This window comes from Eptesicus fuscus, chromosome 6 (genome assembly GCF_027574615.1).
Source record: "Eptesicus fuscus isolate TK198812 chromosome 6, DD_ASM_mEF_20220401, whole genome shotgun sequence".
Taxonomy (NCBI): domain Eukaryota; kingdom Metazoa; phylum Chordata; class Mammalia; order Chiroptera; family Vespertilionidae; genus Eptesicus; species Eptesicus fuscus.
The window spans coordinates 27,718,790-27,731,454 of NC_072478.1; the positions used below are offsets into that span (position 1 = coordinate 27,718,790).

The 12,665-nt window shown below is 54.9% G+C and overlaps 1 protein-coding gene across 1 annotated transcript; it reads left to right on the forward strand.

Annotated features, from left to right (window-relative positions):
* The first annotated feature begins 317 nt into the window (after nt 1-317).
* Nucleotides 318-12,650, forward strand: PLIN4 (perilipin 4). Its single transcript, XM_054718356.1, has 10 exons — nt 318-368; nt 846-993; nt 1,894-1,955; nt 3,968-4,064; nt 4,263-5,188; nt 5,483-7,336; nt 8,024-8,402; nt 8,505-8,692; nt 10,422-10,484; nt 10,557-12,650. The coding sequence occupies exons 1-10, from the start codon at nt 318-320 to the stop codon at nt 10,887-10,889; spliced, it is 4,101 nt and encodes a 1,366-aa protein (XP_054574331.1). The 3' UTR covers nt 10,890-12,650.
* The last annotated feature ends 15 nt before the right edge of the window (nt 12,651-12,665 follow it).

The following is a 12,665-nucleotide window of genomic DNA, read 5'->3' on the forward strand; positions in this document are numbered from 1 at the left end:
GCAAGCTGGGCCTGGCGGGCAGGCACGTGACCCTCCAGGGCCCTCCCCCAGCAGGCTGGCCGCCTGCCTCTGCAGGCCAGGCCTGCGCCTGCCCCAGACCCTATAAGGCCTGGGAGCTGAAAGCAGAGCCAGCTGCCAGCTGCGCCGCCAGACACTCCAAAGGACCCTCTCGTAGTCCAGGTGAGCAATGTCAGGGTGAGGCAAGGTCTCCAGGTGGGTGTCCGGGAAAGTCTGGGGGCTATGGGTGTGGGGCAGGAGGCATGGGAACCCCGTTTATGAACCATCTCTGCCCCCTCCCAGCTGCTTAGAGTATTAACATGTCTGCTCAAGAGGAAGGAGGCCGGAAGCCCCACAAACCCAAGGGCAAGGTGAGGAGAGGTATGGGAGGGGGAGATCCCTGCTGAGGCCTGGAGACCCCCAGAACCTTGCAAAGGTGACCTCCACAACCCTCAGACCTGGGAGGAGCTTTCTGGGCGGGGTGGGAGGGCTCTGAGAGCCAAGGTGCTAACTCTTCCCTCCTGTCCCAAGCTGGGGTGGGGGCAGACTTCAGCTCCTTTCCTACTTTGTGACCCTCGGCTAACCACAGCCCCTCTCTCAGCCTCAGTTTCCCCATTTGTGAAATGGGGGCTGTGGAAGAAGGCCTTGGAGACTCAGAGGACCTTTTCCTCCTTCCATGGGAGGCCGGCTGCATCTGCCCATTGTCCAGACTAGGAAACTGAGGCTTAAAACTCAAGGTCACCCAAAAACAAAGCCTGAGAGGTGTGGAAGCCCAGGATTGTCTGATGCTTTACCCCACCCCATCCCATCTCGGCCCAGCCTGCTCATGCTGCCCCCTCCCCACATAGACCCTGAGCAACTTCTTGGGGTTCCTGCCTGGATTCAGTTCTGCCCGGAACCTGGTGGCCAATGCTCACAGCTCAGCAAGAGAGGCCCAGCCAGTAGCTGATCCCACAGGTGCTCCTACCCCCGAGGCCACCCATCCCCAGGCCCAGGGTGAGTACACAGCCCGATAGGGTGGGGGGCCTTGGGGGACTCTGGTAATAGGAAATCCCCAAGCAGGGACTTGTGGCCACTTTGGGACATTTCCTATGTGCCTACATCATCTAAATAGACACTACAAGACTGGCAACTCATTTAGCACCAGATGGGGAAACTGAGGCATACAAATGGCAAGTGAGTGGCTCAAGGTGCATAATCAGCAAAAGTGGGGGTGTGAACACAGCCTATCTCCCTTCAGTACCACTCACACTTTCCACCCCCACCTCACCTCCCATCACCCATTTATGATGCCTGTGGACCAGGGCCTGGGTGTTCTGCAGGCAGACTTTGTTGGGGATGGCAATCCTGGTTCCCCAAAAGGGACAGTGGCTTTCCTGGGATGGCAGAGCCTGGGAGTCTCCCCACTCTAGTTACTCAGCCAGAGTACTCTGGGACAATCAGGGGGGAGGGGGGGGAGGGCTGGTGCAGGGGAGGGGGAGGCGACCCAGGTTTGGGTGGCTGCCCGGGCTGGGCCTCATTCTGGGCCGAGCCCTTGGCAGCTGACTTCTGCTCCACATACTCAGGCCTGACAGGCAACTGCCAGCTGTAGCAGAGGTGGGGCGGGGCCCTGACTCCTCTCCCTGCAATCTCCCTGGGTGGGCGTACAGCACCCAGGACTCATGTGGAGAAAACACCAGGGAGCTCCTCAGTTCCAGGGGACTGAGGCCCTGGGGGGTCAAAAGGAGCCAAGCCCATGGCCACAGATGTCACCTCCTGCTGTCCCTGGCGGGGTGGCTGGGACATTCCTGACCTTTTGGGCTGTGCCCACCAATTGCGCAATGGGCACCAGAGCAGCTGATGCCAGCCCGCTTCCCTCGCATTCCCGGGGTGCCTGACCAGCTCCTGTGCCCATAGCAGCTACCGACCCGAAGCAGATGGCCAGGGAGGTGGAGAAGCTGCCGCCGCCTTCAGACAAGGTGAGTGGCTGTCAGGGCCTGGTCTGATGGCCTCTACCTCCCTCGGGAATGTTTTGGTTCCTGCCCAAGGAGAGAGCAGACATCCCTCTAAGCTTCCATTGCCACATCTGTGAAATGGGTGCAGTACTGCCTCACTGCCCACAGGGTCAGGCTCCAAACTACCGACCACCCCTGTCTGTCTAGCATGATGAAACCCAAACAGCGGCAACTCACCATGTGTCAAGCTCTGGACACTGTACTTTATACATCCTGCTAAATAGTTAATCCTCCAACCACTCTGTGAAGAAGGGGTAAGTAGTGCCCAGCATGACAGCTGAAGCACAGAGAAGCTGAGCCACCTGCCAAAAGTCATGTGGCAGGTCATGGTAGTTTGGGACCTGAACCCAGGGGCAGTCAGAGGCTGAACTACTGCAATGCTGCATCCACCCTTGGTCCTGAATACATGGAGACAGCCCATATTATCCTGTACCCAAGGCTGGGCCAAGTGGAGGGACGGGTGTAAGCCAGCTGAGGCCACAGAGGGTGGCAGAGCCCTGATAGGAACTCTTCTGCCCAGCACATGCCCCCACCCTGGTCTTCCTAGTCTCCCTCTACTCTCAGCTCAACCAGATCTTAGCATCTCAGAAGGGTAAGAACCTCAACAGGTCCTTCTGGCTGAAATTAAAACAGACCCCTCACCCCTTCTCCATTTATGCAATTATTTTCTACTCCTCTTCACTCATGTTAACTGAACACCTACTATCCGCAAAGTGCAGATAATCCTTAATCCATAATTCTTGAAGGTGGTGCTATTTTAATCACTTTTCAGAAACTGGCTCAGAGCCGAAACCGGTTTGGCTCGGTGGATAGAGCATCGGCCTGCGGACTGAAGGGTCCCGGGTTCGATTCTGGTCAAGGGCACGTGCCTTGGTTGTGGGCACATCCCCAGTGGGGGGCGTGCAGGAGGCAGCTGGTCAATGTTTCTCTCATTGATGTTTCTAACTATCTCTCTCCCTTCCTCTCTGTAAAAAAATCAATAAAATATATTAAAAAAAAAAAAAAGAAACTGGCTCAGAGAGGGGATGTGGCTTTCATACAGTGAGTGCAGGAAAGCTGAGATTTAAACGTGGGTCTCTGCGGGCACAGAGCCCAAGGTGCCCACTTGATTTAATCCTGGGCAGGAAACAGATAGTGAGAATAAACTTCTCAACATCAGAGCTTCTCAATGTCAGTACTGTGGCTATTTGGGGCAGGATCATTCTTGGTTGTGGGGCTGTTCTGGGCATTATGGGGTGTTGCACAGCATGCCAGGCCCACAGCCAATCAATGCAAGTAGTGCCCTGTGCCCCCAGTCACAACAATCACTGATGTCCCCAAACATTGCCCAATGTCCCCGGGGGTGAGGGGGACAGGGAGGCTGGATCTCCCCAGGTGAGAACCACTGAATTAAAAATAGCACACTCAGGGCTGAACCTGAGTGGTGGCAACCCTGAGGCCATTATGACCCTTTGGTATTAGCTGAAACTGCCATTGGGTAGGTTAAAAAATAATTAAAGTTATTGACAATTTCCTACGGCTCGAACCCAATACTTGCCCCTGTACTTGTGTGGTTACCACTTTTCCAAATGTTCATTCCCTTCTCTTAGTTGAATATATTCATTTTAATGAACAATTTGGTCTCTCCACTGTTAACGGGGAAACCAGGCTCAAATTCTGCTAAAAACAAACAAACAAAATTCAATGGCTTGCTGAGCCTAAGGCAAGGATACCACCAAGGCACTTTGTCAAGGGTTGCAGAGGTGTTCGGGACCCGCTGTCAGCAAAGGGGCTCTACTGGGTCAGACGAGTAACTTGGCGTAGTGATGGAGCTGGTGAAGGCTATGTCCTGGAAAGCCATGGGTACCTCAGGGGTGGGAAGTGAGGAGGCAGGGCCTCTGGGTGACAGATACCACTTACCAGGCCCATCAGGAATCAGGCTGGCAGAAGTCTGCCTCCCAGCTCTGCTCTTGACCACACATGTCCTTTCTCATCAGATGATCTCTGGGGTGAAGGACCAGGTGTGCTCCACGATGACCAAAACGAAAGATGCCATCTCCTCCGGAATGGCGAACATGACAGACTCAGCTAAAGGTGTGGTTCAGAGAGGTCTTGGAATGTCCCAACCTGAGCACACTGGGACCAAGGAGGCTGTGGCCAGCGGGGTCACAGGGACAGTGGATATAGCCAAAGGGACCTTTCAGGCTGGTGTGGATACCACCCAGATGGTGCTGACCGACACCAAGAACACCATCTGCAGTGGAGTGACTGGTGCTGTGAACATGGTGACAGGGGCTGTACAGGGGGGCCTGGACACCACAAAGACAGTCATGACTGGCACCAAAGACACAGTGTCCGCTGGCCTCACTGGGGCAATGGATGTAGCCAAGGGTGCCGTCCAGACTGGCTTGGACACTACCAAGACTATCCTGACTGGCACCAAAGACACAGTGTCCACTGGCCTCACTGGTGCAATGGGTGTGGCCAAGGGTGCCGTCCAGACCGGTGTGGACACGACCAAGACAGTCCTGACTGGCACCAAAGACACAGTGTCCACTGGCCTAACTGGGGCAATGGGTGTGGCCAAGAGTGCCGTCCAGACTGGTGTGGACACCTCCAAGACCATCCTGACTGGCACCAAAAACACAGTGTCTACTGGCCTCACTGGGGCAATGGATGTAGCCAAGGGTGCCGTCCAAACTGGCATGGACACCTCTAAGACCATCCTGACTGGCACCAAAAACACGGTGTCCACTGGCCTCACTGGGGCAATGGATGTCACCAAGAGTGCCGTCCAGACCGGCGTGGACACCACCAAGACAGTTCTCACTGGCACCAAAGACACAGTGTCCACTGGCCTCACAGGGGCAATAGATGTAGCCAAGGGTACCGTCCAGACTGGCTTGGATACCTCCAAGACTATCCTGACTGGCACCAAAAACACAGTGTCCACTGGCCTCACTGGGGCAATGGGTGTGGCCAAGGGTGCCGTCCAGACTGGCATGGACACTACCAAGACGGTTCTCACTGGCACCAAAAACACAGTGTCCACTGGCCTCACTGGGGCAATGGATGTAGCCAAGGGTGCCGTCCAAACTGGCATGGACACCTCCAAGACCATCCTGACTGGCACCAAAGACACAGTGTCCACTGGCCTCACTGGGGCAATGGGTGTGGCCAAAGGTGCCGTCCAGACTGGCATGGACACTACCAAGACGGTCCTCACTGGCACCAAAGACACAGTGTCTACTGGACTCACTGGGGCAATGGATGTCGCCAAGAGTGCCGTCCAGACCGGTGTGGACACCTCTAAAACCATCCTGACTGGCACCAAAGACACAGTGTCCGCCGGCCTAACCGGAGCAATGGGAATGGCCAAGGGTGCCGTCCAAACTGGCATGGACACTACCAAGACCGTCCTCACTGGCACCAAAAACACAGTGTCCACTGGACTCACTGCAGCAATGGATGTCACCAAGAGTGCCGTCCAGACCGGTGTGGACACCTCCAAGACCATCCTGACTGGCACCAAAGACACAGTGTCCGCCGGCTTAACCGGAGCAATGGGAATGGCCAAGGGTGCCGTCCAAACTGGCATGGACACCTCCAAGACCATCCTGACTGGCACCAAAGACACAGTGTCCACTGGCCTCACTGGGGCAATGGGTGTGGCCAAGGGTGCCGTCCAAACTGGCATGGACACTACCAAGACGGTCCTCACTGGCACCAAAGACACAGTATCCACTGGGCTCACTGGCGCAATGGGTGTGGCCAAGAGTGCCGTCCAGACTGGTGTGGACACCTCTAAAACCATCCTGACTGGCACCAAAGACACAGTGTCCGCCGGCTTAACCGGAGCAATGGGAATGGCCAAGGGTGCCGTCCAAACTGGCATGGACACTACCAAGACGGTCCTGACTGGCACCAAAAACACAGTGTCCACTGGCCTCACTGGTGCTGTGGGTGTAGCCAAGGGTGCTGTCCAGACTGGCTTGGATACCTCCAAGACTATCCTGACTGGCACCAAAAACACAGTGTCCACTGGCCTCACTGGTGCTGTGGTTGTGGCCAAAGGTGCCGTCCAGACTGGCATGGACACTACCAAGACGGTCCTCACTGGCACCAAAAACACGGTGTCCACTGGCCTCACTGGGGCAATGGGTGTGGCCAAAGGTGCCGTCCAAACTGGCATGGACACTACCAAGACGGTCCTCACTGGCACCAAAGACACAGTGTCCACTGGACTCACTGGGGCAATGGGTGTCGCCAAGAGTGCCGTCCAGACCGGTGTGGACACCTCCAAGACCATCCTGACTGGCACCAAAGACACAGTGTCCGCCGGCTTAACCGGAGCAATGGGAATGGCCAAGGGTGCCGTCCAAACTGGCATGGACACTACCAAGACGGTCCTGACTGGCACCAAAAACACAGTGTCCACTGGCCTCACTGGTGCTGTGGGTGTGGCCAAAGGTGCCGTCCAGACTGGCATGGACACTACCAAGACGGTCCTCACTGGCACCAAAGACACAGTGTCCACTGGACTCACTGGGGCAATGGGTGTGGCCAAGAGTGCCGTCCAGACTGGCATGGACACTACCAAGACGGTTCTCACTGGCACCAAAAACACAGTGTCCACTGGCCTCACTGGTGCTGTGGGTGTGGCCAAAGGTGCCGTCCAGACTGGTGTGGACACCACCAAGACGGTTCTCACTGGCACCAAAGACACAGTGTCCGTTGGCCTCACAGGGGCAATGGATGTAGCCAAGGGTGCTGTCCAGACTGGTGTGGACACCTCTAAGACTATCCTGACTGGCACCAAAAACACAGTGTCCACTGGACTCACTGCAGCAATGGATGTCACCAAGAGTGCCGTCCAGACCGGCGTGGACACCACCAAGACAGTTCTCACTGGCACCAAAGACACAGTGTCCACTGGTCTCACTGGTGCTGTGGGTGTAGCCAAGGGTGCTGTCCAGACTGGCTTGGATACCTCCAAGACTATCCTGACTGGCACCAAAAACACAGTGTCCACTGGCCTCACTGGGGCAATGGATGTAGCCAAGGGTGCCGTCCAAACTGGCATGGACACCTCCAAGACCATCCTGACTGGCACCAAAGACACAGTGTCCACTGGCCTCACTGGTGCTGTGGGTGTGGCCAAAGGTGCCGTCCAAACTGGCATGGACACTACCAAGACGGTCCTCACTGGCACCAAAGACACAGTGTCCACTGGACTCACTGGGGCAATGGGTGTCGCCAAGAGTGCCGTCCAGACCGGTGTGGACACCTCCAAGACCATCCTGACTGGCACCAAAGACACAGTGTCCGCCGGCTTAACCGGAGCAATGGGAATGGCCAAGGGTGCCGTCCAAACTGGCATGGACACCTCCAAGACCATCCTGACTGGCACCAAAAACACAGTGTCCACTGGACTCACTGCAGCAATGGATGTCACCAAGAGTGCCGTCCAGACTGGCTTGGATACCTCCAAGACTATCCTGACTGGCACCAAAGACACAGTGTCCACTGGCCTCACTGGGGCAATGGGTGTGGCCAAGGGTGCCGTCCAAACTGGCATGGACACTACCAAGACGGTCCTCACTGGCACCAAAGACACAGTGTCCACTGGCCTCACTGGGGCAATGGGTGTGGCCAAGGGTGCTGTCCAGACTGGCTTGGATACCTCCAAGACTATCCTGACTGGCACCAAAAACACAGTGTCTACTGGACTCAATGGGGCAATGGGTGTGGCCAAAGGTGCCGTCCAAACTGGCATGGACACTACCAAGACGGTCCTCACTGGCACCAAAAACACAGTGTCCACTGGCCTCACTGGGGCAATAGGTGTCGCCAAGAGTGCCGTCCAGACCGGCGTGGACACCTCCAAGACCATCCTGACTGGCACCAAAGACACAGTGTCCACTGGACTCACTGGGGCAATGGGTATGGCCAAGTGTGCCTTCCAGACTGGTGTGGATAGCTCTAAGACCTTCCTGACTGGCACCAAAGACACAGTATCCACTGGCCTCAATGGGGCAATGGGTTTGACCAAGGGCGCTGCCCAGATTGGTTTGGGTACTGTACAGAATTGGTTACCGGCTGCTGGGGAAAGCTCCTATGGTGGACTCACCAATGACTCGGAGACAGACAAATTTGGGCAACAAACTGTGCTGCACCCCCTGGAGGCTTCATCCTGCATGGTCTCCAGCCTCCCTGACACTCTCTGTGCAGGCCATGTCCTTGCCACAGAAGCCACTGCAAGTACCCAGAGCCTTGGTTCCACTGTGGTAGCATTCACTCAAGGAACCTCACTGGATACGGAGGATGCGGGGTGCATGGCCACCATGCGCAGCCATGAAGGTGTCACAGGCTTCCTGACACTCCCAGAGGAACTGCGGGAGATCTTCCACCCCATGAACGCTGAGGAGCAAGGTGAGGACTAGCGGTCCTAGTGGGTGCTTGTCATCTGTGCAACCCAAGATCTGGATGCCACAAGGGGACTCTTGGGTTGAGTAATCCCATCTTCCCTTCCAGCTCAGTTGGTGGCTTCTGAGCCTGGGCCCAGGGTACCCGCAGCAGACCAGAGCAGTTACTTCGTGCGTCTTGGTGACCTGGCCCACAGCTTTCGCCAGCGGGCTTTCGAGCATACCCTGAGCCATTTGCAGCATGGCCAGTTCCAGGCTAGGGCCACACTGGCCCAGCTTGAGGACTCCATCAGGCTGGTAAGTGTTCCCCTCTCCAGGGTGCCTTTCTCAGAATATCTCCCCATGGCTTCCCCTACCACAGGCAGTGACCTGACATCTGTCAGCCACTAAGACAGCCACAGATTGTTCTCATGGGGCTTGTGTCCCAGAGAGGGAGATGGACAACCAAACCAAATACAGTAGTCCCCCCCATATCTTTGGAGAGATTTTCCAAGACTCCCTGTGGATGCCTAAAACCATGGATAGACTGAACCCTAAATATACTATTTTTTCCTACACATACATACCTATGATAAAGTTTAATTTATAATTTAGGCACAGTGAGAGATTAACAGTAATAATAAAATAGAGCAATTATAACATACTATAAGTGATGTTACTGTGGCATTAAGTCAAATAAGGGTGACTTGAACATGAGCACTGTGATACCCCAATAACTGATTTGATAACTGATATGGCTATGTGAATAACAGGTGGGGCATCTACAGAGTGGAGACACTGGACAAAGGGATGAGTCACACCCCTGGCGGGACAGAGCAGGGCCATTTGCAATCTCAACACACTATTCAGAACAGCCATTTTAAAATTATGAATTGTTTATTTCTGGAATTTTTCCTTTAATATTTTTGAACCGTGATTGACTGCAGGAACTGAAATTGTGGAAAGTGAAACTGACCATAAGAGGGGACTGCTGTACCTACAAAAAGGGATGCAAAGAAGGAAACAAGACAACCATGCAGACAGAGAGGGTCTAGGCTGGGCAGGAGAGCATCCCTTGGAGCCACATTGTGAATGCTAAGGAGCCATGCCGAGTTGGGGAGAAGTGGGACCATAAGAAGAGAGTACTCAGTCCTAACTGGGTAGCTCAGCTGGTTAGAGCATCATCCCAATATGCCAAGGTTGCAGGTTCAATCACCGGTCAGGGCACATATAAGAATCAACCTATGAATGTATAAGTAAGCGGAACAAATCAATGCTTTTTTCTCTCTTTCCTTTCCTCTCTAAAATCAATTTAATCCTGGTTGTGATGTCTCAGTGGTTGAACATCGACCTATGAACCACAGGTTTGATTCCCAGGCAGGGCCCATGTCCGGATTATGAATTCCATCCCTAGTAGGTGGTGTGCAGGAGGCAGCCAATTGATGTTTCTCTCTGTCGCTCTCCTTTCTTCTCTCTCTAAAATCAATAAAAACATATTTTTTAAAAATTAAAAATAAATAAAATCAATTAAAAAATGCCAGAGTGCCCAATAACAAGCTCTGTTCAAAGAAGAGAAAGGCAGCTAGGGTGACAGGATGGAGTGAAGGTGGGGATGGGTGAGGGAGAGCCCAGGGATCTAGGGTTCAGTGGTGTACAGTGATCATGATGTGGTGTTAGCGGGAGATGAGGTCTGAGATGCCCTGGGGGCAGATTGTGCAGACCACAGGGAGGTGTTGGTTTTATCCAACAGGGAATGGGGAGCCACGTGAGGGCTTTGAGTTGGGGGGTGACAAGATTCCATCAACTGTTATTTGATCTCCCTGAAGACCTCATGAGAATTTGGATTATTGCCACTTTACAAGAGAAGACGGGCCTATCAGGGGCAGCAGGCTCTAAACTTGTGGCACTCCCACCATGCCACACAAAGGTCTAGACACACAGCTCCAGGCCAGGGAGTTCCCACCCCAGCTCCTCATGCCATTCTTAGGAGAAAGTGTGTGAAAGGTCCTTGCCAAAAGCCCTCATTTCTCTGCTGGGCTCTTTACAGATTGAAAAGGCCAAGGAGGCTCCAGAAGGACAGCCATGGACGGATAAAGCCGGTACCCAAGAGGTACGTATAAGACAAGGCTCCCAGGGTCTTCTCCTCTCTGACCCCTGCTCACCTCTCTCCCTCTTCCTGCAGGTGTCAGACTTGGGAGCTCTGTCCAGGACCTGTGGACTCATCCAGCAGCTCCACGTGGCTTACAGCACCCTAGCCTCCAGCCTCCAGGGTCTCCCAGCTGAGCTCCAGCAGCGGGTCAGGCAGGCGAGGCACAGCCTCTGTGAGCTCTATGGCGTTGTCTCCTCTGCCAGCTCCATTGCAGAGCTGCCAGCCGAGCGCCTGGCTCAGAGTCGTGAGAGTGTAGGCCAGGCCTGGCAAGGGCTGGAGAAGCTGCTGGAGAGCGTGCAGCACAGCCCCCCACTCAGCTGGCTGGTGGGGCCCTTTGACCTGCACCCTAGTGGGCAGCAGCTATAGGTCCTTCTCAGACCCTCCCCAGCCCCAACTCCCCGAAGCTCTGGGACTGCCCCATCCACCTTTCTTCCCAAGCATGGCTGGCCTAGGAGCCCAGGATTGCTAAGACCATTGACAGAGGGCCTGCACTTGAAGATCCTGAGCAAGCACTCCAGTTACAAAAAAGAAGTGAAATGTGACTAAGTCTAGAAGATTCTCCTAGCAGTCCCCACTAGGAGCCCCATTATCTTTGCAGGGATAGGGGTCTTCCACCCCAGTCTGGGCCTTTAGCTACCAGCTTAGCGGGTAGTCCTGCTCCTATGTACTCATTTTGAAAGCATCTATCCCAGACCTAGCAAACACCTTGCACCACAATGTAACAGAATGCCACCACCATCCGGAGGCAGGGTCCCAACTGCCTTTGCTGAATGTGGCCTAGATAAGGGGCTTTGTGAGGACAAAGCCATCAGCTGACCCATCCCTTCCCTCTAGCTTTTCAGGGCCTGCCTTGAGGACTGCATTGCTTAGAGGGACTATGGGGGGGGCTACAAATCAAGCCCCTTCCTACCTCTTCTGCTTGCCCACCTGCCTGGTCCTACAGGCCAATCACAGGATCGCAGAGCTGAGGTTCTGGTCCCTGGGGCATCTGGGCCCAGAGGCTGCCTATGGCGGAATGAAAGGGTTTCCCCACAAGGGACAGGGCCCCAAGGAGTATGGGACAAGGTGCTGAATGATCCTTCAGGTCTTGGTAATGTGCTCCAGGCTAGAGACCAGGGCCTTCGATGGTTGGGAGCATCCCTGCAATCCCAGCCAGAGGTCCAAGCCCCCTGCCCCTGCCCCCAGATGTGAAAACTCAGGATGTTGGCCTAGGCCTCTCTCCATCTGGGAGCTGGACATCAGAACACCAGCGGCCCAAGCCAGGTCCAGCTTCCATCTTCCCAGAACCTGCACCATGCCGACAGCACGCCCCAACACTGCACCCTCTTCTCAGAAATGATAAGGTGCTCTGAGCTCCAGGATGAATGGGCTCACGCTCCCTAAGGGTTACCAAAGGCTGCCAGCATCTGGGAGGGACTCTGCTTTGGGGTGCTGGCACCCGGCTTAACAAAGGAACCAGTCAGTGAACCTTCCGAGACGTTCTTTCCTCGACCTCCAACACCTAAGTTATCAGAAGTGAAGACACTGGGAATACAGCTATTCACAGAAACCCAGCAAAGTGACTTGACTTCAAGTCCAGCCAAACCAAATGGGGGGTGGGCAGGACTCAAGAAATCCCTGCCATCCCACAGTCTCCCTCTTAGCTAGGATGGGTGGACTCACCCAGAACAGGGGGACACAAAGGAGGCCACTGTTTAGCCAGAAATTGCCAAGGGCAGGTGCCTGGCTGGGAGTCTTCCCCTATCCAGGCGAGAAAAGAGAAGCCCAGAGTGGGAGTGCCACTTGCCCAATGTCACACAGGGAGGCCTGCCCCCAGTGCTTATGCTCTCTGAACGTGTAAAAAAAACAACCCACAGGACACTTCCTGGACTGAATGCCCCGAACTGGCAGTGCCAGGCACATTGGTTCTTGACTTGGGAGTGGGGGGTGGCGGGGGGGCTTGCAGTGCCACCTGCAGCTTGGGCAAGAGGGAAAACGACTGAGTCAGTGGAGCAGGCAGTGGCTTCTGGGGAAAACATGGTAGCCACTGTCCCGGACCTGCCCTCCCGGCCTCTTTGTTTCTCCTTTCTGGGCACTGGGCAGCCAAACCCAGGACAGCAAACCACAGCCTCCATTTGAGCCTCGAAGTTCAGAGAGTTTTAT